This window comes from Ornithodoros turicata, chromosome 5 (genome assembly GCF_037126465.1).
Source record: "Ornithodoros turicata isolate Travis chromosome 5, ASM3712646v1, whole genome shotgun sequence".
NCBI lineage: Eukaryota > Metazoa > Arthropoda > Arachnida > Ixodida > Argasidae > Ornithodoros > Ornithodoros turicata.
Window position 1 is genome coordinate 73,615,813 of NC_088205.1, and position 21,921 is coordinate 73,637,733.

At 45.9% G+C, this 21,921-nt stretch overlaps 2 protein-coding genes across 3 annotated transcripts; one reads left to right on the forward strand and one right to left on the reverse strand.

The window, feature by feature from the left end:
• The first annotated feature begins 1,183 nt into the window (after nt 1-1,183).
• On the forward strand, nt 1,184-12,704 carry LOC135394762 (balbiani ring protein 3-like). The gene is made up of 8 exons (XM_064625718.1): nt 1,184-1,681; nt 4,660-4,768; nt 5,236-5,319; nt 5,428-5,511; nt 6,981-7,168; nt 7,428-7,532; nt 7,621-7,811; nt 12,290-12,704. Exons 1-8 carry the CDS (start codon nt 1,565-1,567, stop codon nt 12,345-12,347), a joined length of 936 nt encoding a protein of 311 aa, XP_064481788.1. The 5' UTR covers nt 1,184-1,564; the 3' UTR covers nt 12,348-12,704.
• Nucleotides 11,157-21,895, reverse strand: LOC135394760 (uncharacterized). Of its 2 annotated transcripts, none has more exons than XM_064625716.1 (11): nt 21,474-21,895; nt 20,641-20,892; nt 17,679-20,180; nt 17,475-17,606; nt 16,614-16,798; nt 15,605-15,714; nt 15,377-15,500; nt 14,761-14,958; nt 13,538-13,605; nt 13,228-13,449; nt 11,157-13,126 (listed from the first exon to the last, which is right to left on the reverse strand). In XM_064625716.1, the coding sequence occupies exons 1-11, from the start codon at nt 21,721-21,723 to the stop codon at nt 13,084-13,086; spliced, it is 4,086 nt and encodes a 1,361-aa protein (XP_064481786.1). In that variant the 5' UTR covers nt 21,724-21,895; the 3' UTR covers nt 11,157-13,083. The 2 variants fall into 2 exon arrangements, with proteins under 2 accessions (XP_064481786.1, XP_064481785.1); XM_064625715.1 differs by having other exon boundaries at nt 14,761-14,961.
• Between the last annotated feature and the right edge of the window lie 26 nt (nt 21,896-21,921).

The window sequence follows — 21,921 nt, forward strand, 5'->3', positions numbered from 1 at the left end:
TATATTCCTCTTATTTGAATACAAATCTTTCTATCGCAGCTGGAATGTAATGCTTTACTTAGATTTTTGAACAAAAGTATCTACGTTATATCAAAATGTTATCGCACACTTTCTCAGACCAGGTAGCCACGCACCGCATGTCGATGGTATACATTCTAGTACACCCAATTTCGTGAACGTACACACTGAACGCAATTACATTGCAAATTTCGAACCCTTGACAATAATGCGTTTCTTTACGAATTACGAAAAATAGCCATTTAATGCTATTGTTAATTATTACTCCCCAATATTCAGCTGTTGAATCATTGATGCTACATAGGCGGTTGAAATATCTGTCAGCCAGGTTGATGTCCAAATTCCACGCACGTCATGGAGGTTATGCACATCAAATTCAACAGGCCATGCCACATATAATATGTTATGTAATAGCTATTGTACTATATGTTAGCATAATCATGGCTACCTGATATACTAATAGTTGCTGTAATTTCTTAAATGATGTTCCTTATCATATTTATCTTTTCTTTTTTTAGCCACTCCCCTCTGTATTGCCCGTTTGGGTCTTGAGGGTAAAATAAATAAATAAACAGTTTTGTAATAAACAGACGACAAACATTTTTACACTGTTCGTGCTCGAAGTTGCGAGCTACACAGCTTCACCTTTCTTCTTCCCAGGACACCGAATGCCTTGCGCGTTCGTTCACCTTCAGAGGAGAAAGTCCATTTTTAATTCCCTCCCGTTTTCCATGGAGGTTGTCCTTAAGAGGGATGAATTGTACGTCTCTGACGAAAGCTCTCAAGAAGATCAAGTTTCGCTCTTCACTTGCTTGTATTTTCTGTCGCACGTACCTTCTGCATGAGCTGAAGGTGGCTGTAGAGACCGTTTTAGCGAATGTTGTCCTGCAGTCAAAATCTTCTCTCTGTTTTTTTTATTATTTTTTAATGCTTTTGGAACCAGCCTGGTATTTGTAGTAGCCTCCCTCTTTTAGAATAAGCACCCGAAATTACTCGTCAATCGTATCGCGCATGGGAAACAGTCATTGTCGCGATGAAGTATATGCACTCGTCTACTTTCAATTTTTCGGTGTTAGGCTTAGCCCTTGCTAAATTTTCTTATCAAGAACTGATGAGTGCATGACGGCACCATCAAACATAGAAAGCCGCCAAAAATCGCTTCCAGAATTATTTTCATCCTTTTGCTGATGCAACGTATCGGAACGCCCCATACTGACAGTCCACGCTTGAAAAATACACTTAGAAAAGGACACGTAAACGGGCAACAAGCATTCCCGCGAAAACGTGCACATAAATTTATCTTTAGTACGATAAAGTTGAACGAAATTCACCCTCCGCCGTTCTCCCTTTCGTCGCGCGAGCATTCCTTTCGCTTTGTCAGCAGACGACAGTTAGCGTTCTGCTTTCAACAAGACGGAGCGACGTCTTATTTTTGGCACGTTCCTCGCGTCATCCTTCACTGTTGCTGTCCCTCCTGGCGACGTCGTCTCGCGGTCGTCTCACCCATGGATGGCCCAGATGTCGGCGAGGCGTCGACCACTGTCAAATGTCTGTGCTTGTGGTGTGTGCTCTGCTGGGCCTCGCGCTTTCCTCGCAGGCCAGGGCGCGACACGATGCTGACTCCTGTTGGGTCATTGGAGACTCCAACCTCTACAAGAAAAAGGTGAGTGGCCGGTCCCTGCCTGTCACCTGACAACTGGTTGATCGATTAAGGTTTGTCGAATCAAGGTTATGCGACGTGCTGGGGAGTATGGCGCACTTACAAGGTCACTATTATGTCACGTGTATGCCATTTGTACGCCTGCTGACTGTAGCCGGTTGCAACGTTCTCAGGACGTCGCTCAGTTGTAAAAGTCGCACATTTTGTTTACGGAAAGCGATGACAAGACCACCAACGCGAAGGAATAGTACGCGCGTTGTTCTAGAGCTCCCTTTGCAGCTCGTGGGTCCTGTTGAGGAGTGTTGTTGCACACACCGGTTCACGTTTAAGATGGCAGACCGTCCCACGTGTCGTTAAAGAGAATATTGTGAAGAGTGAATGCACAGTTGAGCAAAGCGGTATGTCGGAGATTGATCAAAGAAATTATTACAAGAGACCGAAATTATCTCGCGAACTTCGTTTTGTTAAACCTGCGCCATGATTTACGTAAATCGTAAACTCGAAGGACACTCCTAAGTACGAAATTCCATGCAGTTAGATGTGTGCTAGTATGGAACGTTGTGCAGTTGGTGGCCCTTTTGTTTGTGATCCCGGGCACTTGATTAAAAACTTTGTCAGTCAGGCATTATTCGTCTCTGTCTTTCATGAACAACTCAGTACGTCATTGAAAGCGACCCGTGATTTATAAAAGTAATTTGCGTGTGTTAAGCAGGCAGTAGAGTTCCAAATCAACTGCGAAATATTGGGGCCAGCGCTGCCCTGGCCTTGATACACCCTCCTTGGCACTGCATCTCTACTCAAACTATGTCGGTAACTAATTAGCCTCATTGTACCCAACGTGCGCGAAATAAAAGTACAGAAGAACCTGCTGCGTTTCTGGACAGTGTGTGCAATTAAAATTGCGATTTGAGAAAAGTGTCTCAGTTTAATCCAACGTCGTCGAATATCGGTATTTCGACGAGTGCGTCGCGAACACGGACGTCGCCTTGCAGAGTTTGTAAGGGCTAGGAAGTCGTACATCACCAGCTGTGCTGCACGATACTTTTCCCACGGTTTATCGGCAGGCTTGACTAGAGCGATGTCACGCCCCGTGAAGTCGGCCCCGGACGCACACTGGCACCCCTGTCTCCCTCTCCTTCCTGCTGTCCTCTCTCCATCTGTCCTGCCCACATCTGTACGCCGCAGTTGCTTCGAGGCGCTAACACGGAATCAAAAAGAGCACGGACGTAAATGCACGGATGTGTATGGGAAGTCTATTTAGGGTCTATTTGCAGAGCTAGGGAGTAAATTTCGTGGTCAGGGGACAAACATGACAAGGCATTGCAATCTAGGGAACTATAGAAGGTGTATAGTTACCCCCATTTTTGCACCCTTTTCCTTAGAATGTACCGAAGGTCATAGACACAACACCCTCTTCGTAGCCTTTGTGGTTAGGCATATTTGACTTCGAAACCAAAGGACCCAGGATGAAACTCGCCGCTCGATACAATTATAGCGTTGAGAGTTTATGATGCTCTTTCCGTATTGCGGTTGCGCAGCCCAGCAGTGCTTGCGAAGGTTCCCTTGTCCGAGGATGTTGCAAAGGTACGTCGAACTTATGTAATTTGAGTAAGCGAGGAAAATTCCACGAAAGGTTCCTCGCAATAAGGTGTAGTGCCGGGAATGAAAAAAATGCAAGGTTATTGATGAGGACTGTACGTCAAATACAACAGCCTTGTGGTCCAAGTATTGGCGTTGTGGTAGTGGTACGTGGCATGCCATTTCCGAGCGATCTGCCTGGCGGTGTGCCGGCATGTTGCTCGTGCGTCGTGGGCCGACTTCGCAGGGAACTGTGCCGACATTAAGGATCTGAGGAAAACCCAGGGAAAACACCCGGACAGCACAGCCGGCGCCCGAATTCGAACCCGTGCGACCTCGTAGTCTCGGCGTGGAATGTCATTGCCGTATAGCCACGGGAGCTGGTGCTTGGCGTTGTGTTCTTCCATTTTGTCTTCAGCGGGTCGCTGGATTTTTCACACCACCACTGATGTACGACAAAATAATGTGTTCCGTTTAGGGAAAGGGTGCACCATGCGCGCCTCTTGTCACATGCCGGGGAAAAGCGGTACCACTTCCGACCTGTGACGCATGTTCCGGTGTACGCGCCGTTCGGCGTGCTTGATTCAATTCTCACGCCTTCGCCATGTTTACAGAATGCAGACGACAGAAGAAAGCTCAATATGTGGAGAACGTGCGCAGCACTCGGCTTAACGCTCCCCTGAGAACCCGGGAAAGGACGTTCGGGAGCCTGCTTAACGCGCCCATTGAGACCCTGCTGGGTTCACCCAGAACCCCCCCGCAGGAATGGCCAAATAAAGCGCGGAAAGTCAGCAGCTATGGGAGTCATCCCCGTTACGGAATAGCAGCACCGCGCAATACAAGAACAAACGTTCAAAGACCCAGCCTCGCCAGCTTTTGCAAAGAAGCCCTCGTATATAACGAGGGTCGGCTGGCTGAACAGATCGCGTTATTCGTGTGCATTTGGATCGGGACGAAGAAGGATCACGGGAATAGCCGACGACAGCTCGCTATGCGTCAAATCATTCTTTTCTAACGTCGTCTCGAAGGAAAAATAAACAGAGGAGGAATGGCGTCGACAAAAGCCAAGGGTTGGTACTGGAGGGGTATGCTAAGATACAGATGTCTCTTTCTTACCCTCGCTTTCATGTTTATGTCTGCATTCCACCATTTAGAGCGGTATGTCTGTTTCCATGGTGTATTTTTGAAAGCATTTATAGGCGCTTATGCAACACTCTACACACTATATGTATATGCAACACTTTTCAGACAGTATCCCAAGACAGCAATGCATGACACTTGTAGCATCCCCCGTTGTGCCGTATCTCCCACTGTTTCCCCATATCTTTCTTGCCTGCAACTGATGGGCATCCAGATGGTGTGACAACAAGTGTATAGCAAGTTTGCATGATTGTGATTTGCAGGTTCCAGTTTCTATCATCAGGCAGCTGAACGAGGCTCAAGACTTGAACGATATTTTGAGGATCTGCTCCGGTGGTTCCAGTACAACGTGGCACCGCATCAGCACTTACGGTACGCGAGATCGCCTCACAGAATGAGCGTTCTCAACTCAATTTTGTGCGAGCTGAAAAGTCCAACATCACGAGAAAGGAGTAGTCTCACAGCTATCTCAAGCTTCAGCGCTCTTATATTTCGAGTGTATGCTTTTGCCATCGTGGACCTGACTCTCCTTTTGCGCCATTCCCTGCTGTGCGAGAGGTGATCGAAATCTATACAGTGCGCTTCACCTAACAGAACGAGGTCACTTCAGAAAACCATTGCCGCCTCACGGGAACCGATTGCATATCATCAAACACGACCCATTCATGCCACCTATCATACCATCGCGTACCGCGCCAGGCAAACCCTGCCAGAAAAAGGGAAAGCATCAGTGTACTGCTACTACCTGTCATAGGTATGATAGGTGTAGAACACGTGCCTACCCATGTTGGCAGCTGCTCTGTCTCCAGGAACTTGCCATCATGTGTCGTATTTTGCAGGCTACTTGCTGTGGCAAATACGTTCCTATGAGAGCGACACGATGCACAGCATCACATCTTCGGGTCGGGAACTTCAAACTGAGTGTGAGGATATGTGCATTTCTTTCATTCTATTCAGTGTGCATTTCAGTTTGTACGATGTTTATTTAGTTTATACCTTTCTTTGTTATGTACTATATATGCTGTCATCAGTCAACCATCAGGAGGCGCCTTCCCAAGAAAAGCAAGCCATAGATGAAGATCAGATGATGTCCGATGCGCCGGTAAGGCGTAAACGTACGTGCGTGAACCCTATATCAAGTCTCATATGTTTGTCACTCGTGTTGTGAGGTTTTCGCCCCAAGTTACGCTGGAGAGATGCTAGGTGTATGCCACGTGCTTGACAGGCGTTGAATGTGAATTCAAGCTTTACGATAGAACGTTTAATAGAGGTTAGCACAAGTTTCATGGCTGCACGTTTTTCTTTTTTGAGGTAGTGGTTCCGTAGAAAATCGGGTTCGCGAATACCATAATTATGCAGCTGTGATATCACAGCAGGCTACCCCGCCCGCGCGGACAGCGCGCTCGAAAGAGATCACGTGCTCCGGAGAACCAATATCGCTGGCTTCCACTCCACATCGAACCCGCCTCGACTCCAGCGAGTGGAGGAAAGATGCACTCTTCCACTTGAAAAGAGCTATTGGGTATCAACGACGCGCCCGGGTGATTCCTCCAACGAAGAGCTCTTCGAGCAATCGCCCCTCACCCAAGCCGTATTCTTAAACGATCCTTGCCTCGCCTCCCGTGAGTGGAAGAAAGAAGCACTCCTCCACTTGTGCCATTGGGCTTCAACGACGCACCCCTGCGATTCCTCTGGCGACGAGCTCCTCGAGCAATCTTCCTTCACCCCAACCCTACCGCCGTATTCTTAAACGATGCCCGGCTCGACTCCCGTGAGTGGAGGAAATGGACACTACTCTACTTCATAAGCTATTGGCCTTCAACGACGTGAACAGGTTATTCTTCCAGCTAAGGGCTCCTCGAACATAATCCTTCACCCCAACCCTACGGCCGTAAGAGATCCTCGACTCGACACCCCGCTTCGAACCTTGTGGGAGGAAGAAGGAAGCAGCCCTTCACTTGATGAGCCACTTGACCGCAACGGCGCACCCGTGCGATTCCTCTGGCGAAGAGCTCCTCGCACGGGTGCGTCGTTGAGGCCAAACGGCTCATCAAGTGGAGGGAGCTGCTGAGGCGGCGTGCCGAACCGAGGATCACTGGCCGTAGGGTTGGCGTAAATGGCTATTGCTCGAGGAGCTCTTCGCTGGAAGAACCGCACGGGCGCATCGTTGAAGCCGAATGGCTCATGAAGTGTATGTCTTATCTCCACTCACGGGAGTCAGGTCGAGAAGCGCTTACGGGAACTGCCGAAAGCGTTGCGTTCCTTCAAGGCCCTTCGTCGCTCGTGACGGCGGGATGGCGGTATGCTAGTCCGCAGCTTATGGCGTGCAGTGAAGCGCGCACGCCATGCATCTAATCGGCAACATCAGGGCGTCACAGCATGACGGAGCAGTGGAAAGCCCCCTCCATTTGTAGCTCCTGTCTGCTCCCCTGGCATCCGCTTCAGAACGGCTCTAGTCTGCAGTGGAACTTAATGGCCTTAAGCTTGTAAATGCGCGGCTTACTGACAGGGACGCCCTTCTCCGAAAACAAAAAGAAAGAAAAAGGAACATGGTTGGTGACGAATGTTCATCATTGTCCTGCAGGCAATTCACCAATTCTCGAGAAGCGTGCTGCATGCATACCAAGACCAGTTCCCATACGGGTGCCTCAGCCTCGTGACCCCGAAGCCCTGCATTACCCTACCTGTGCAGACGTACTTCGTTGTGCAGGATGCTGTAACCACCACCTGCTAAGCTGTAGACCGAAAGCTACTAGAAATACTACGAGGCAGGTAAGGGAAGCGACCGCCTCAATAATTGTGGATGCTTATAGTGTGACTTCTTGTAAGCGTTTCTTGTGAAGGGGGATGCAGTGATTTATCCAGGCCACCCCCAAAATCTGGAGGAGACCTCCCTAAAATTTTGTGAGATTGCACAACATATCATCAAAAGCGTCCAAATACACCCCTCGAGGAGACCCCCCCTTTCCCCAAGGACGAAATTCTGAGTGGTGGGATGGGATGTTTGTACATGAGGCTATACCCTCTCCAGGCATTTGTTCTACGCCTCGCCAAGAACAAGACGAGTGGCATCAACTTCGAGGGATTCAAGAAGGTCCGCTTCCTGGAGCATACTGCATGCCACTGTGAGTGTAAGGTAAGATATGGAGATGAGGAAGGTTATTTTTCAGAAATGATAGACGTTTTCGTAATAATTCGTAAGATTTCTTTCTTGCGCTCTTCAGGTACGTCCTCAGCATTGTAGCCCCCACCAAGTCTACCGCGAGGACAGTTGCCAGTGTGCATGTCCGAACAGCTGGATGGCTCCAAACTGCACCAGTCTCCAAGTCTGGGATGGAAGACGCTGCGCCTGTGTCTGCCGGAATCCAGAGTTGGAGTGTTCCACAGGTTTCATTTATGACGGCAACCTCTGCAGGTATGTTTCACCTTCTTGTACATGTTCTGTGTACGGAAAGACAACCATAAAGACCAGAAATGATGTCGGAGTGATGCTTTTGCCGTGACTACAGCAAAAGGCACGCGAAGGTTCTCAGACAAAACGCAATCTCCCACGGACGTCCGAAATAGATCCCAATGTCCATATGCGGAAATGGATGTCCCCGAGACATCTCTGGGCTCGTTATGAAGGGATGTCCGTAGCTGTATATCCGCCGGACCTCCTGGTGCGGCTGTTTCAAGGATTGCCCGTATCAGGTCCCTGACTGGATGTTGCATGGATATTGCGAGAGAGGAATGGGGAATGATGTAGCACAGCGCGAATTCGACTTTCGATGGACCATTTGAATTTCTTAAACCAAAGCAGTAAGAAACACAGACGCTATCTTCATAGTAAGTTAACGCGCAAAGCAATTCCTCATTTCAGTGTTGTTTGTGTGCGCAATCGAATTAAACTTAGGACATCTCCCCCTTCATTTTGACTCATAGGCGAACAGGGCTCTCGAATGTGTGGAAACAGGCGAGGAACATGGTTTGCTGTCCATTAAACTTGTTATTGTGTAACAAGAATTTGTCTGTACTCCTTGTCTCAGGTTTAGTTCGCAGAACATGGTGTAATTTCGCCAATAATCCTGGTTGTTACCATGATACAGGGAGCATCCCAATGAAGACTACTGAGTGATGCTCGCATGTTTCCTATGGTGGGTAGTTCTGTTGGACTACCTAAGCCCCAGAACAAGAGGGTTAGAACACCCCTCCCCTTTCCTGTGCCATCATCATCTCTCCCGTCCCTTCTTCTCCGTCCCCCTACGTCACCCCACCCGCCCACCGACCCACCACCACGCAGGCGAGGAAACGAATGTATAGTGTCTGTTTTCTGCTTGGAAGGGAATTTGCCACTGACTTTCTAAAGCTTCTTGGACTTAGTGGTTGAGGAACTTACCTCTTTTTTCTTTTTGAAACGCCGCGCGCATTTTCCGTCATGGGAAATACGAGAAACAAAGAGGAGTAACAGAAGATGAAACGTCTGGTTACGGTGGCTACTAGAAAGCGTATACTCACTCCTAAAATAAAACAGTAACAACATTCGTTGGAGCTACATGCAGCATCCAAGAAGGAACCACACGGCATAGTACAAAACACGTCCCAGATACGAAATAATACGACGACGTCAGGATTTCCCGCGGACAACCCGGGATGTGCCAACGGGACGGCCTCATATTATCCGCGAGACGTCACAGACAATTCCCCTGGTATCCCCAACGTCCCATGCAGGACTCCCAATGACGTCCGTGGGGCGTCATTGTTTTCTGGGTTGCTTGGGATACCTCATTATACAGAGTGTTTTTTTTTTAGCTGCACCAAATTAAAAAAAAAGGAATTAGGGCATTTTTAATGCAATCTTTGTCACTAGCTTGTCAGATTTGGCGGCCATTAGGAATAAGGTTGCTTGTGAAGTGGCAATTAGCAGATATATTTTGATTAACTTATTAACTGGATGTTTTCATGGAAATGCGAGGAAGCAGAAGTGGACGAAGTCTTTAAAATCCTGAAACGCGCGCGCATTGAGATATGCAGCGCAAAGTTTTGCTATGCAAATGAGCCGAAACCGAAAGAAAGCGCGTCTAAGCGGCGAGGAGAGCAGTGATCATTCCACGTCGGAGGGTCACGTGCTTTGGAGCGATGAAAGGAGTAGGAAACTGAATGGAGTCATGGTGTAGGCGCTGATCTGCCGGCCCGCTTTGCGGCCCAGATAAGCTCTCGTAGGCAAAGGTCAAGTCTTTTCCCGCGCTTCTGATGTGCGTGTTTTTGGTTTAGACTCACTTGCATAGCAAAATATGGCAACTGATATTTCAATGTGCGTGCGCGTTTCAGGATTTTAAAGAAACAGAGTCGCAGAAAACAATGACTGCCTCCAATTCTATCTCACATTTCCCTCGAAGCGTATATTAAAGACGACAATTAAAACTAATTAATGACAAAACTGAAAGTGTTCTAATGCCATTATTTTTTGAAAATTTGGTGCAACTAATGAAAAGAAAACACCCTGTATATGTACATACATTGCAAAACAATAGAAACAGGAATAACAGACAAATATAGCAGTATCTGACGTCAGCGAAACACAGGAGGACAAATACAACATTAAAACCTCATAATCCCCAGTTGCACATTTTGATTAGAGAACAATAACATAGTAGTAGAAGAGGCAATTAAACGCAGTAGGAGAAATACAACACAGCACGAGCCTTACAGCACCCAGCTGGATACATCAATTGAATAATGGCAGACGAAGAAAAGGCACCAGCAGTAGGATTCGAGCGTTCGAGATTCATGCCATCTCCCACGGACGTCCGAAATAGATCCCAATGTCCATATCAATGTTTCCCAGTGGGGCTTGCTATGTTGATGAGAGGGTAGCTAGCATGCTGTAATTGGTAGCATGTCTTACCGGAAATCAAGATGTGGAGGTTTGAATCCCACTGCTGGTGCATTTTCTTCAACTGCCATTATTCAATTCGAGGACGATAGCTGACAAGAAACTATACAGCATAACAAGAGTCATCCACTTGTTCACTGCAACTGCAGTGAAGCCATAATACTGTAGCAGAACCCTTTACATGTGGAAATATTGGTCCAAACCATTGGAACTGTGTCCAAAACATAGGCAAATCATATGCATACTATGTGGGACATATCACATTTGATTGTAAGAACTGAAGATAAACAATGCTGACAACCTGCAGCATGGAAGAAGCCTCAATATTTTGCTAGAAATCCTTTCGAATCATCTGAAATAACATATGAAAGCTGAATTTTGATATCACTGCCCTGTTCAGAACTCAACTGTTTCGATTTTCGGCAATACAAAATCTGTTGCTCGAGTGGCTGGAGCGTGGCATGAGATTACAAGTAGACGATCGGATTTTATATATTTTTTTAGAAATCTTCGCTGTCAAAGTCCCCACGTTGAGAGATGGCACACCAGTTCTTCATGGTTGAGTACAATGGGCACTCGTCACTTAATGTGTGTGTCATGCACTTATAGATGTTATGACAATGAGATCGCATTCATATATCTGGATGTGGGTAGGGCCAAGAACTTTTCAGCACACTCTCGTGCTGTTAATTCAAACATGTAGAAATCTGCACACAGACACACAGAAAATGTTGAGATCTACGTTTGAAGTAATAGGAGCTTGAAACGAGTTCCACAAATCAAAGTTCCTGCGAAGCACGTTTTTGGTCCGTTCTATCCAAAAATGTGACAATAATGACTTCTACAGTGCACAACCTTTCTACGTCATGAAACTGGTCTTTCACAATCATTTCAAATTTTATTATATTTGATCTACGTCATTGAGCAGTTTCACGCTTGTACACTTTTACAAACCTTGAGCCTTGCAAATCCCTTTTGTTAACATAGCCTGTTCTCACCAGAACAATAATGCTTTGCTTTAGAGATGTGAGGAAGACAAAAATGTCAACAAATCACAGCAGAGTTTTCTCATTCACAAATAAATTGTTCACTTTATGGTTTCTTTTAGCACTTGATTATTAATAATGATAAGCACCAAACCCTCAAGCACTAAACATTTACCTGATTACGGAAGGATTCATGCTGTTCCACAGGCATTTTGCATGTGGCATAGCATCCTCATGAATTTGCATGAGGTACAGGGGATCAAACTTTTCGTGCTTTAAAACTCAGTGTGACTTGGCATTAGTACAGAATTTTAGGAGCAGTTCTACGTAATAAAAATCGGTAATGTTGGAAGTAGTACTGCCATGGACAAATCTGAAGTTTGCTTCTGTGATGACTTCAGGTGTTAAAATAGTATGCATAAGTACTATGTGCACCTCCGCAAGAAAGAATTAATTACTCTCCAAATTACAGATCATGTGTTATTTACTTGCGGTCACTGTCAGTTACTTCCAATTTCTGCCCTGAGAAGCAATCACGACACCCATTTGAAACAAAATTTGCTGATTATGTTTCATCACATCTCGAAAAAGTCCCGGATCACTTTTATCTCAGCCGCACACTCGTGTGACGTCTGCCAAAGTGCTGCAGCTAATGCGTATGTCACTTTGATACTGAACCGGACGTTTCTAGTTAAAAAAAAAAAAGATAAAAAACGGAAAAGAAACAAAGATGCACTGCTTTGCGTTTTGCATCTACACGTAAATTACAGTTCTCAACTCTGATCTCAGTCAGTTGACAGTTTCATGCTGCCTCTTTAAAAGACAAGCGTTTACAAACTGAGCTGCATATACAAACACAAAATTCAAAGTGTATACTATATTTTTTTTTTTCTCTAAAACGCAAAATTTTTCACTGGTTAGACAACCTTGGTAGCTTCCGCACACTCTGACACCTTTATACCTTTTTACGACTCTCTGTTGCCATTCTGCGGACTATGTGTTACATATCTAATAATGCAATTTCATTTCCAGATGTGTGATGGACAACACATACTATGCCACATTCAGACGCAGAAGGCTCGTTGGGTGATCCATGTCTGCGATCTCTTGCTCAGATAAGCAATGCAAAACAACTTCCGTTCCTGTTCCTCTCACGTTACCCACATCACACTCACACATAAGACCCTACATATACTGCATGTAACATTTAAAAAAACTCTCCTCGATCTTTATAAACAATAAAAAGATCTGTACAAGACGTGTTACCCGACAGCAAAGTGTATAAAAAGTGTATAAATCATGGAAGATGGTATATTTACAGACGGCGATTGAACACATTGTAGCATGAGACACACCCGATGTGCATCCTTTCTTTTTTCGTAACATCTCTGTAACATCTTAAAACCTAACATGGCAGAATGAAACAACATTAAAAATGTGTCTTTGAGCTCGTGTTACCACCAGACAGCTCTAATAGTTGTTGCTGCTGTGCATGCCAACAAAACGTTCAATCACAAACACCACAAGTACTTTCAAACCTAAACTGTCTATACCTGCGCCATCCCGAAGTAAATGCCTGGGATTGTGTACTAAAATATGTTTGAGCATAATACCTAAACCAAGCTCATGCATGACTGAGATCATACCAGTTCTTGCAAAAAAAAAACAGATAACACAATTTCATGCGTCTTTCAACTCTGACCCATTCAAAACAGTGGTACAAAACAACCCGATTGCAAACTACGGAGCTACCTATGTGCATGGCACTCATTTTAAGTCTGATCACCATTTAAAAAAGCTGGTGTATAGATGATGCTCGTTTCACTCTATAACTTTATGTGGAACATACCGGCTTGCATTTCGTCGTAACTGAAACGAGAAAGGAGCACCTAGTAAGAAAACGTTCATGAAGTGACCGCTGCCACAAACTGGCCCGTGAAGTTCAGTTATGCGGCAGAGAAACGGCTTACTTGAGCTGGCTGCTGCGTAAGTACCCTTCGACAGCAAACTTGACCTTCGGGATGTTGTGGGAGCTGTGAGCCCCACGTCCGGTGATGACCCTCAGGACCATCCTTTTCTGTAAGCACCAGGCTTCACGTTTTTTCAATTTAACAAAGTTCTTGAGCACCTGGATTGCTTCTTGCACGTGCAAACCATGTAAATCGAGAGTGTTGTCGTCGCAACTGGCGTTCCTGCGGCAACATCAACGGCGTATATACATACTATATCCAGGCCTTCACTTTGTAAGCATGAGCACACGTCATGCTGTTAAGTGCATACCTGAGGTCAAACAATATTCCTGACGCTCTCTCATTGGCTGTTCGCATTTTCTCCGCATGCAAGCGACCCTGCAAGATGTAGTAATGTTGATAAGTAAATTTGAAAAATATGGAGAAACTACGTAGTAACGTAAGTGCCATCAAAAAAGTTGCTCTAGAAATTTTGGGCAGTTACGTAGGTTATTAAAGCTATCAGCAAAAAAGGAAGTACCCTCAGCACACCATCGCAGAAATGGATCTCTGCGCGTAATTATATGCAGCTGTGGCTACCAGGTCCCAGGTAACGAAAGGCTCCTCAAACATTTTTGTTTGCGATATCATTCCTTCTATGCTGTCAATGTATTTGCCCAAATGAAAACAAACTTATGTCAATATGCCCGAGTTTCGAAGGCGCAATACACGTGCGGGTACAAAGCTTTCTTGGTGTTGAATTTTAAAGTACCAGTTAGAGAGAAGCAGGGTACCTTAGCTTTCAGAGGTAACAGTATCTGAATTCCATTCCGAAAGATGGTAAATTACTAGAGCCTGAAGTTTTTGGGAAATATTTTTTTCTAAATTCGGGGAGTAAAAATCGGGTAAATAAACATGTGCTCTAAATTCATGCAAATTCAGGTGGAATAAGTTCCAGTACACTAAATTCAGGGTGATATCGGGCTCAGTTAGTCAAACTAACTGAACTAGTTTGGTAAAAATGGTGATGAAAGTGCATTTGCTGCCAAACAAGTTAGTGTGCTATCCTACAGAAATCTCAGTGAGGGTGATTTGCTGGGTAAAAATCGGGTTTCACCCTAAAGAGTCAACCTTCAATTCGAGTTGCAAGTTCGGGGAAGAATCGGGTTAAACCCTAAAACTTCAGGCTCTATAAATTACTAGGGCTATTCAAATACCAATAGGATACACATTTTCAGCATTCGTATTTGATTCTATTGGTCGCTTCTATATTCACCAGCATAACACACGCTACTGATGGCTGAAATTTTACGTGAGAAATCCACGTTAGAACGCGTAAGCACATACAGAACTGCGTTACACGTGTGTGTGCAATCGCCACTGGCACTATTTGCCGTTTAGTGCAGAGCTACTTTTGGTTCGACATTAACTATTTCCACAGCCCTAGTCCAGTCATGCATTTTTCTGCAGGAAAAATTACAATTACCAATCATGCCCTGTGGCACCTCTTGCAGGCCCCATCCATATTGCACCTTTGTGCATGTAGTACTATACCTGCTGCGAGTAGAATGCCGCAACTGTCTTCATTCCCCGGTGATAAGCACTCTTGGCCTTCTGGAAGGACTCCTGCCGCAAATGGTAGTGCACGGTGGCCTCCTTCCGCAGAGCATCATAGTCTCCAAAGACTTGCAGTCGCTCGTACATGTTTTCGTGACCCTCTACGGTAGGACACCAAGCCATGTCTTCCTCTTCCTGCTAGGAAGACAGAATATTCATTGAACGACATTGCTCAGAATACTCCAGTGGAAGGTGTACCAAATGCGTTCTGACAAGTGAGCGTGAGTGTCTGACGTCATGTCTTTTTGTGCTCTTCTGACCGCGGGGAATATCCTGCGGCTCTGCAACGAGATATTCCATAGCAGATGACGAGGCTGCTATCTGCGAGGTACGTCAGTCTCGATATTCCGATGTCGCGCTAGTGCTCAAAATAAGATGTTTGCGGAACACCTATGCCGTAAGCAGTTTTTTTGCTTTATTTTCCCACACAAAATATTTTGTAGGGATGCATAATGTAAAATCTTCATCTTCACCAGCTCGCTTGCTTCCTAGCCATTTTTTCGTAGGGATGTCGCTCGTGTGAATACAAGGACAGTCCGACGTAAATCCCTACCTGCATCCTGCTCTCCGCCATCACCAACTCGGCTATAGCTTCCTGGTGTTCTGCAGCGTCGCTCACACTCGGGTCAATTCCCAGCGTCTCATTAATTGTGGACACTGACTGTAACAGGGAATAGCTGGAACATGAACAGAAGATAGACAATGAGCCGAAACTTGTACGAATATCTCATTAGCATAATTGATGAAATGCTACGGTGCGTCACGAAAGGTGAACACATACTTGTTGGCAGCAAATATTTCATCCAGCGCCTGACGATCAATGCCAGGGAACTTGTCGTAGAGCTTCTGATTTTTTAGCTTTGTTGCCATGTCGGTATCAGACTTTTTAATCTGAGAAATACGAAATGCATTTATGCACACAGGTTCCTGTTGCACATTTTGAACAAAGACTAAAGTCTTCAGTACAGTCTCCAAAACAGCGTATGAATGTGTAATCTACGACAATACATACATAGAGCCTGAAGTTTTAGGGTTTTACCCGATTCTTCCCCGAATTTGCACCCCGAATTGAAGGTTGCCTCTTTAGGGTGAAACCCGATTTTTACCCGGCAAATTGCCCTCACTGGGATGTCTGTAGGAATGCATCAATTTACTTGTTTGGAAGAAAAATTCAGTTACATCACCATTTGTACCAAACCACTACAGTTAGTTGAGTAACTGAGCCCGATTTCACCCCGAATTTAGCATACTGGAAGTTTTTTCACCTGAATTCGCACGAATTTAGTGCACATGTTTATTTACCCGATTTTTACACCCCGAATTTAGAAAAAAATATTTCCCGAAAACTTCAGGCTCTATACACACACCATTGCATTTTTGCTGGGCCTTTCGGTTGTGCTGTGCGAGCAGTCATTTTGAAACTCGAGCAAACAGATAAACATCCAAAATGTATACGAAGTAAACTGTTACATAACTGAACCGTATAGCGCGTATGCAGCACACATACGTAACACATGCACATGGATATTTGCATGAAGCAGAATTCGCTCTGCTGAAAAACCTCCTTCGTCTGTTGCATTTTTGGGCTTATGGGTGCAGCTTTGGAACTATTCTAACACATTCAGTCTTGAATTCAAAATTTGAATGCAGAATTCCATATTTAATTCAAAGTTCAAATCGACCAACCGTTATTCACTGTGGTATTTGAGCAACTTGAATATTTGCGCAGCAATACATTTCAGGTATACGTGCTTTTGTAGAGCGTCTTCATTAAGAAAAAGCTCCCTTACCCTTTCCTTTCTTCGCTTTTCTAGCTCTGCCTCCATTTCCATGATTTCTTTGAAGCTCATCTCATGAGAAGGTTTTGTCCACTGTGGGGGAGGAGGAATTGGAAAATCGCTATCTTGTGTCAAGCGAGTGCTTTCGTTTGGTGATGCTCCGCGCTGGTCCTCTTGATTTTGTTGTCTTCTGGTTTCTGTTTAAAGACTTTTCATAAAAAAGCTTGCCTGTGGTGCATAAGGGAGTAATGAAATCTTTTCTCAGCATTTTTTTTTACAAGAAACTTGCACAGTACATGTCAAAACACTTTAGACGAGTGAGCACAGTGTCAGTTTTACAACGGTGGGGTTCCCAGAGCACTGCATTGTGGAGTCCCATCTCTATGGCCAGCACCGTGCATGGCGGTTCATATTGATGGAGGAAAGTCAGGTTTTTACAGAATTTTAACTTCAGTATGGCCTACCCGGATTAATGCATATGTCATATGTTGGCGAACAAAATAAATTGCAGTACACGGTGCCTAGTTCATGTATTAGGTCTCTATTGTCCAAAAATACCAATTTGCTTATTTCGACTTACTGGCGCCTTTGGTGCGACATCAAATTTTGAACAACTGAGATTCCCGCCGTGCGTCAAGATATACCCATCACCGTACAAGATCCGTTTGTTACGTGCTAGTATTTCTCTTTTTATCTTGTGGTGCTACAAATACTGTACCGTATAAAAATTCCAGTTGGATATAATTGATTTTTATCATGATTTTTTTTTTAAATTGGCATTTACTAAGAACTGATTTTCGAGAGACATTCGGTTCTGGGGCCATGCGTCCCATCCGCCTCCCTTAAATTCGGCGCGGACTCGAAAGAACGTACCTTGCGCCATCTCTATCATCTCCTGGTCTTCTCTGTTCAGTGTCTGTCTCAGGGTTTGCATCCACAGCCGATGCACCTCTCTCGCCAAGCTATGACTGATGGCGACGCTCAGGTCCTCGCGATTGAAAGCGTCTTTTGAAACATGTGACAGGATAGAGCGGCATGTACAATCTCAAGTTGAGCGTAGCCTTCCAACTCACTCACCTGTAGAAACATGAAGGCCGTCGGATCCGAACGTTTCGACTAACTGCGACGCAAAAGCGGGAGTCAGCGTCAGCAAGAAAGGCGGATCAGAATCTTGCTCCGCGGCTTCCATGCCGTGCCCGTTGGCCATGCTCTCGTAAGCACCGTCTACGGTGTAATAATTTGCGGCTTCGCACCGATAGTAGGTTTCTCCGCCAAAGTATTCTCCGCAACTTCCGTAGTCGCCGTACAAGACAGGTTGCCCACTGGCGGAAGGCTGATGAAACGTGTGCATGTTGTTGGACTGCTCCTTGGCCACCTGCTGCTGGAACTGCGCATCCTTCTTCTCTTCGGGCTCGCTGGAAATGACCGACTCTGCACTTTCTTCGGCTTCTTCGCGGATGACTAGAGGCTTCAGATCACCGACTGTGCCCGACTCGAGGAGGAGATCTGCTGCCCACATGTGATCGCCATGACACTGGTGGAAGATGTCCTCCAAGTCTGGCTTCGAAGCTTCTGGAATACACTGCTGTAAAAGTTCGAGCCTGTCCAATGGGTCCAGCTCTGGAGCGGGAAGGTCAGTGGTGGTCGTGCTTTGATCTCTCAGGTTACAATCGCGTTTCGGTACTGGGCTTTCAATATTAGTAGTTTTCTTTGTGTCTCTAGGAACTATTAAAGGCAACTCGTTTGACTTTCCCGTCAGAACGTAATGCACAAGTGACCAGTCATCTGCCGTAGTCAGCGTTGTAGCATCTTTCTTTTGATGGGCCAGCAGTGACTCGCAAGACATGAACTCAGACATCTCAGCACTATAAGCAGGGGACCAGTCGTCCGCCATAGCCAGTGCAGTGGTGGATTTCTTTTCGCACGCTTGCAACGACTCGCACGACGTAAACTCCGGGATGCTCCACGAAACGTCCCTAACGGACCGTTCCAGGCCGAATACCTTATGTTGTTTCGATCTGCGTTGCACATCACGATGTCCCGCCAGCTGGGATATTTTTGAAGAAACTTTCGAAATGCTCTCTAGGGATTTTGAACCTTTTGCTTTCTCCGATGATTCTGTTGAAGCCAACGTAAGATTTTCGAGGGACTTTGTAACTAGCACTTCGTCAAATTCTTCTCTCAAACCTTCCTTCTCGGTTGCTGAAGCACGTGTTGGGCTACCTCGCTTCTTGGGCGATTCTCTTTGCCGTTGGGGTTTTGGACCCTCACCTAGTACTTCTACTTCTCTGTTATCCTGGGGATTCCACGATTCGGAGAAACTGATCTCTTCGTCTTTTTCTGATGGATGTACTGCCTTTGCTATTGCACGAAAGTTTTCAGAAGGTCTTTGTGGCTTTGGGGCATCTCCCATGGCTTCACTTTCATGAACTTCCATTAACCCTTTGTTCAAATCTGTACGGCGTCCTTGCTCCGCGTCACTCTCGCCTTGTGTACCACACAATTCTGGTTCTTCCTCGATGGCACTCTGAACGGAATGTTTTTTCATGATTGCATTCTTTGCAGACGCCTTCCAGAGAAAATCGTCGTCTGTTACTTCCTCCCAGTCATTGCATTCTTGTTCTGACGACCAGCTTCCCGAGCTCTGCCTGCTTCTGTTGCTAGACTCTTCACTGTCGTTTTGCACAAGCACCATCAGGTCTTGCAAGCTGATTGTTTCCTCTGCAACTGGTGTTGCTTCGTGTTCACAATTTTCAACTTTTTCATCCCCAGCACTTTCCATGGCTTTCCTCCACGACAAGTCTTTCAGAGGGTCAGCTTCACCGCACGGAGGAGCCGACACGTCCCCGCGTTCGGGGGACTCCGGCGATTTCTGCGAAAGTCCGAGGCTCCTGCACAGCGACTCTGCCGTAACGTCTCTGTCGTACCGTGCCAACATCAATTCCAAGCTCCGGCTTTGCACCCCGTGAACGTTTCGTCGTGCGAGCTGTCGCACGTTGAATTTCCAGGGGGTGTCGGGTTCCAGCACGACGACGTGGTACCTGCCCCGAAGAGCAATTGCAACGTACGGCATCATCTCCCAGGCTTCGATGTTTGTGTTGTCGACAATGACGGGCGTGCGACCCTCCTCGACGGCCCGCTTGACGCGACCCTTGTTCCACTCGTGCGCTTCAGGGAGCCTCGTCTTGTCGAACTTGTACGCGTCCCTCTTGTAGAAAAAGTGATCCGTGCTCAGAACCACTCCGCCTCCCCTTATCTTTTCGGCGAGCGTTGTCTTTCCGCTGCCCGGGAGACCGCGCAATAACACCAGAACTTTTTCGCCGTGTCCAACAAGCATTCGTATCTTGTCCTCTTGCGCCGATACCGACGGTGCTTTTGCGCTCGGAGCTTTACTTGCCGACGGGCGTGCGCGAAAGTCTCCGTGAGCCGTCGTTTCTTGGGCAACGTCAGGGTCTGGTAACTTCGATACTTCGCTGTATAAGGGAGGTGCTGCGTAATTTGTGGATGGTACGAATGGTGGTGCATCGACCAGGTCTGCCAGACTTGGTGAGGATAACTTTGATTTATGAGTGCGGGGGTCTGAAATAGAACAAGTGGTTAGTAAATCACACTTTTAAGATATAAATGAAGGGATATAAAATCCAAATGCGCAGCTCTTGAACAGCAAAACCAAACTCAAGACTCCAACTATTCTTCTGTCGGCTCTCTGCTGTCGCTGATAATAATTTGTGGCTTTATGTCGACAACGAGAATGACACCACTATATGGCACATCATAACGTAGTCTCTTTCGCAGATACATTATCTCTTGCTTTTTTATGAAGACTTGTGCATTTATACGACAGCAAATGACGGTTTTTTGAGACCGCTTGTAAATAAAACAGTACTATGCATAACTATTATGTTTCCATCAGTATATTTCAGAACAGTCTTCACTCTACTGCAGCATTTTCTTCTGTCTCTCCCGTGCAATAATGATGCACAATATCATTGCTATGCCAGGGGTACTGGAATATAGCTGGGATGAAATGCTTTTGTACCGGAACTCTGTCCAAAAGCAGATGATGTTCTTCCAATGTCCATTCCCCGAAGACTTTCCCTCTCGCTTTCTTCACTTGACTTGTGTACCTCGGCCTCGGATGTGACAATGTTTTCTGTGGCGACACTTTCACTGCTGCTGGAAGAAGACAGGTTGGAAATCTTAGGTCCCTTGGGCATTGACAAAAGCAAACTTGGGCCATTTTCTGGTGGTTCGTTGAGCAAGGTGAGCAGTCCTTCCAGTGCGACATCAACTGAAAATGATTGGCACAAAACAGCAATGACCAGATTGGTAATAGTGCAGAACACTAATTAGTCCCTTCCATGACCTTTCTTCACTTGTATCATTGTTCAGATTTATAAGACAAAAGGGGCTTGGATCCCTATAATACATGTTCCACACGTAACTACGAAGCTGAACAGTGCTAGTAACAATTACTGGGAGTGAATATAATATGAACCTCTGAACGTCTGCAGAGTCCGTCTCCAGGAAAAGAGGCGTGTGTGTGTGTGTGGGGGGGGGGGGGTACGCTTTGCCCCCTCCCTGAAAAGTATCTTAGAAATGCCCACGCTTCGCTTAGGTGACATAAGTTATCATACGATCATGAAAGTTGTACAATAAAAATTCACGATGCTTTACTGTGTTGATTAATGTCAACAGTGTTAATCAATATTGGGCCAAGGATTATCTAACAGTCCCTGACCCCATTTCAAGTGGCATGTATCACGCTGACCGAATTGTTGTGTCACTGTCTGGACAACTGTCACTACTGGCTAGCCTGTAGATTTGAACTCCACACGAATACTTCCCCAGGCGTCTGCCTAGACAACGTACCATTGAATTCGCATTCTGTGAGGACCATATGTATTACGTCGGGGTCCAACTTTCCATGGAACACTTCTTGAAGGTATTTGAGGCACTCGGCGGGATCCACGTCTTCACCAATCGCAAAGTTGTTTCTGATGACATTGTCAGGCAATTCTGATGCTGGAGATGCTGCGATGCTCGAGTATGTACTTTGCCGAGAAGTTCTACCCGTGTAGGTTTCCTCGCGTACGCGTTGATACCGCTTCTTTTTCGGCATGATGAGTTCACGCTACGTTTGGTGTCCCATGTTGTAAATCTGTGGTTTAACTGTCACGAATTTGGTATCTGATCTGCTGACAAGCCTGAAAATTTCCATTATCTATCCGAACTTGGCCACCGAGGTTCACAGGATTAAAAAAGCATATGTGCCATCACGTGGTACATACAGGACATAAAGAGGTGAAGCGAAATAGGT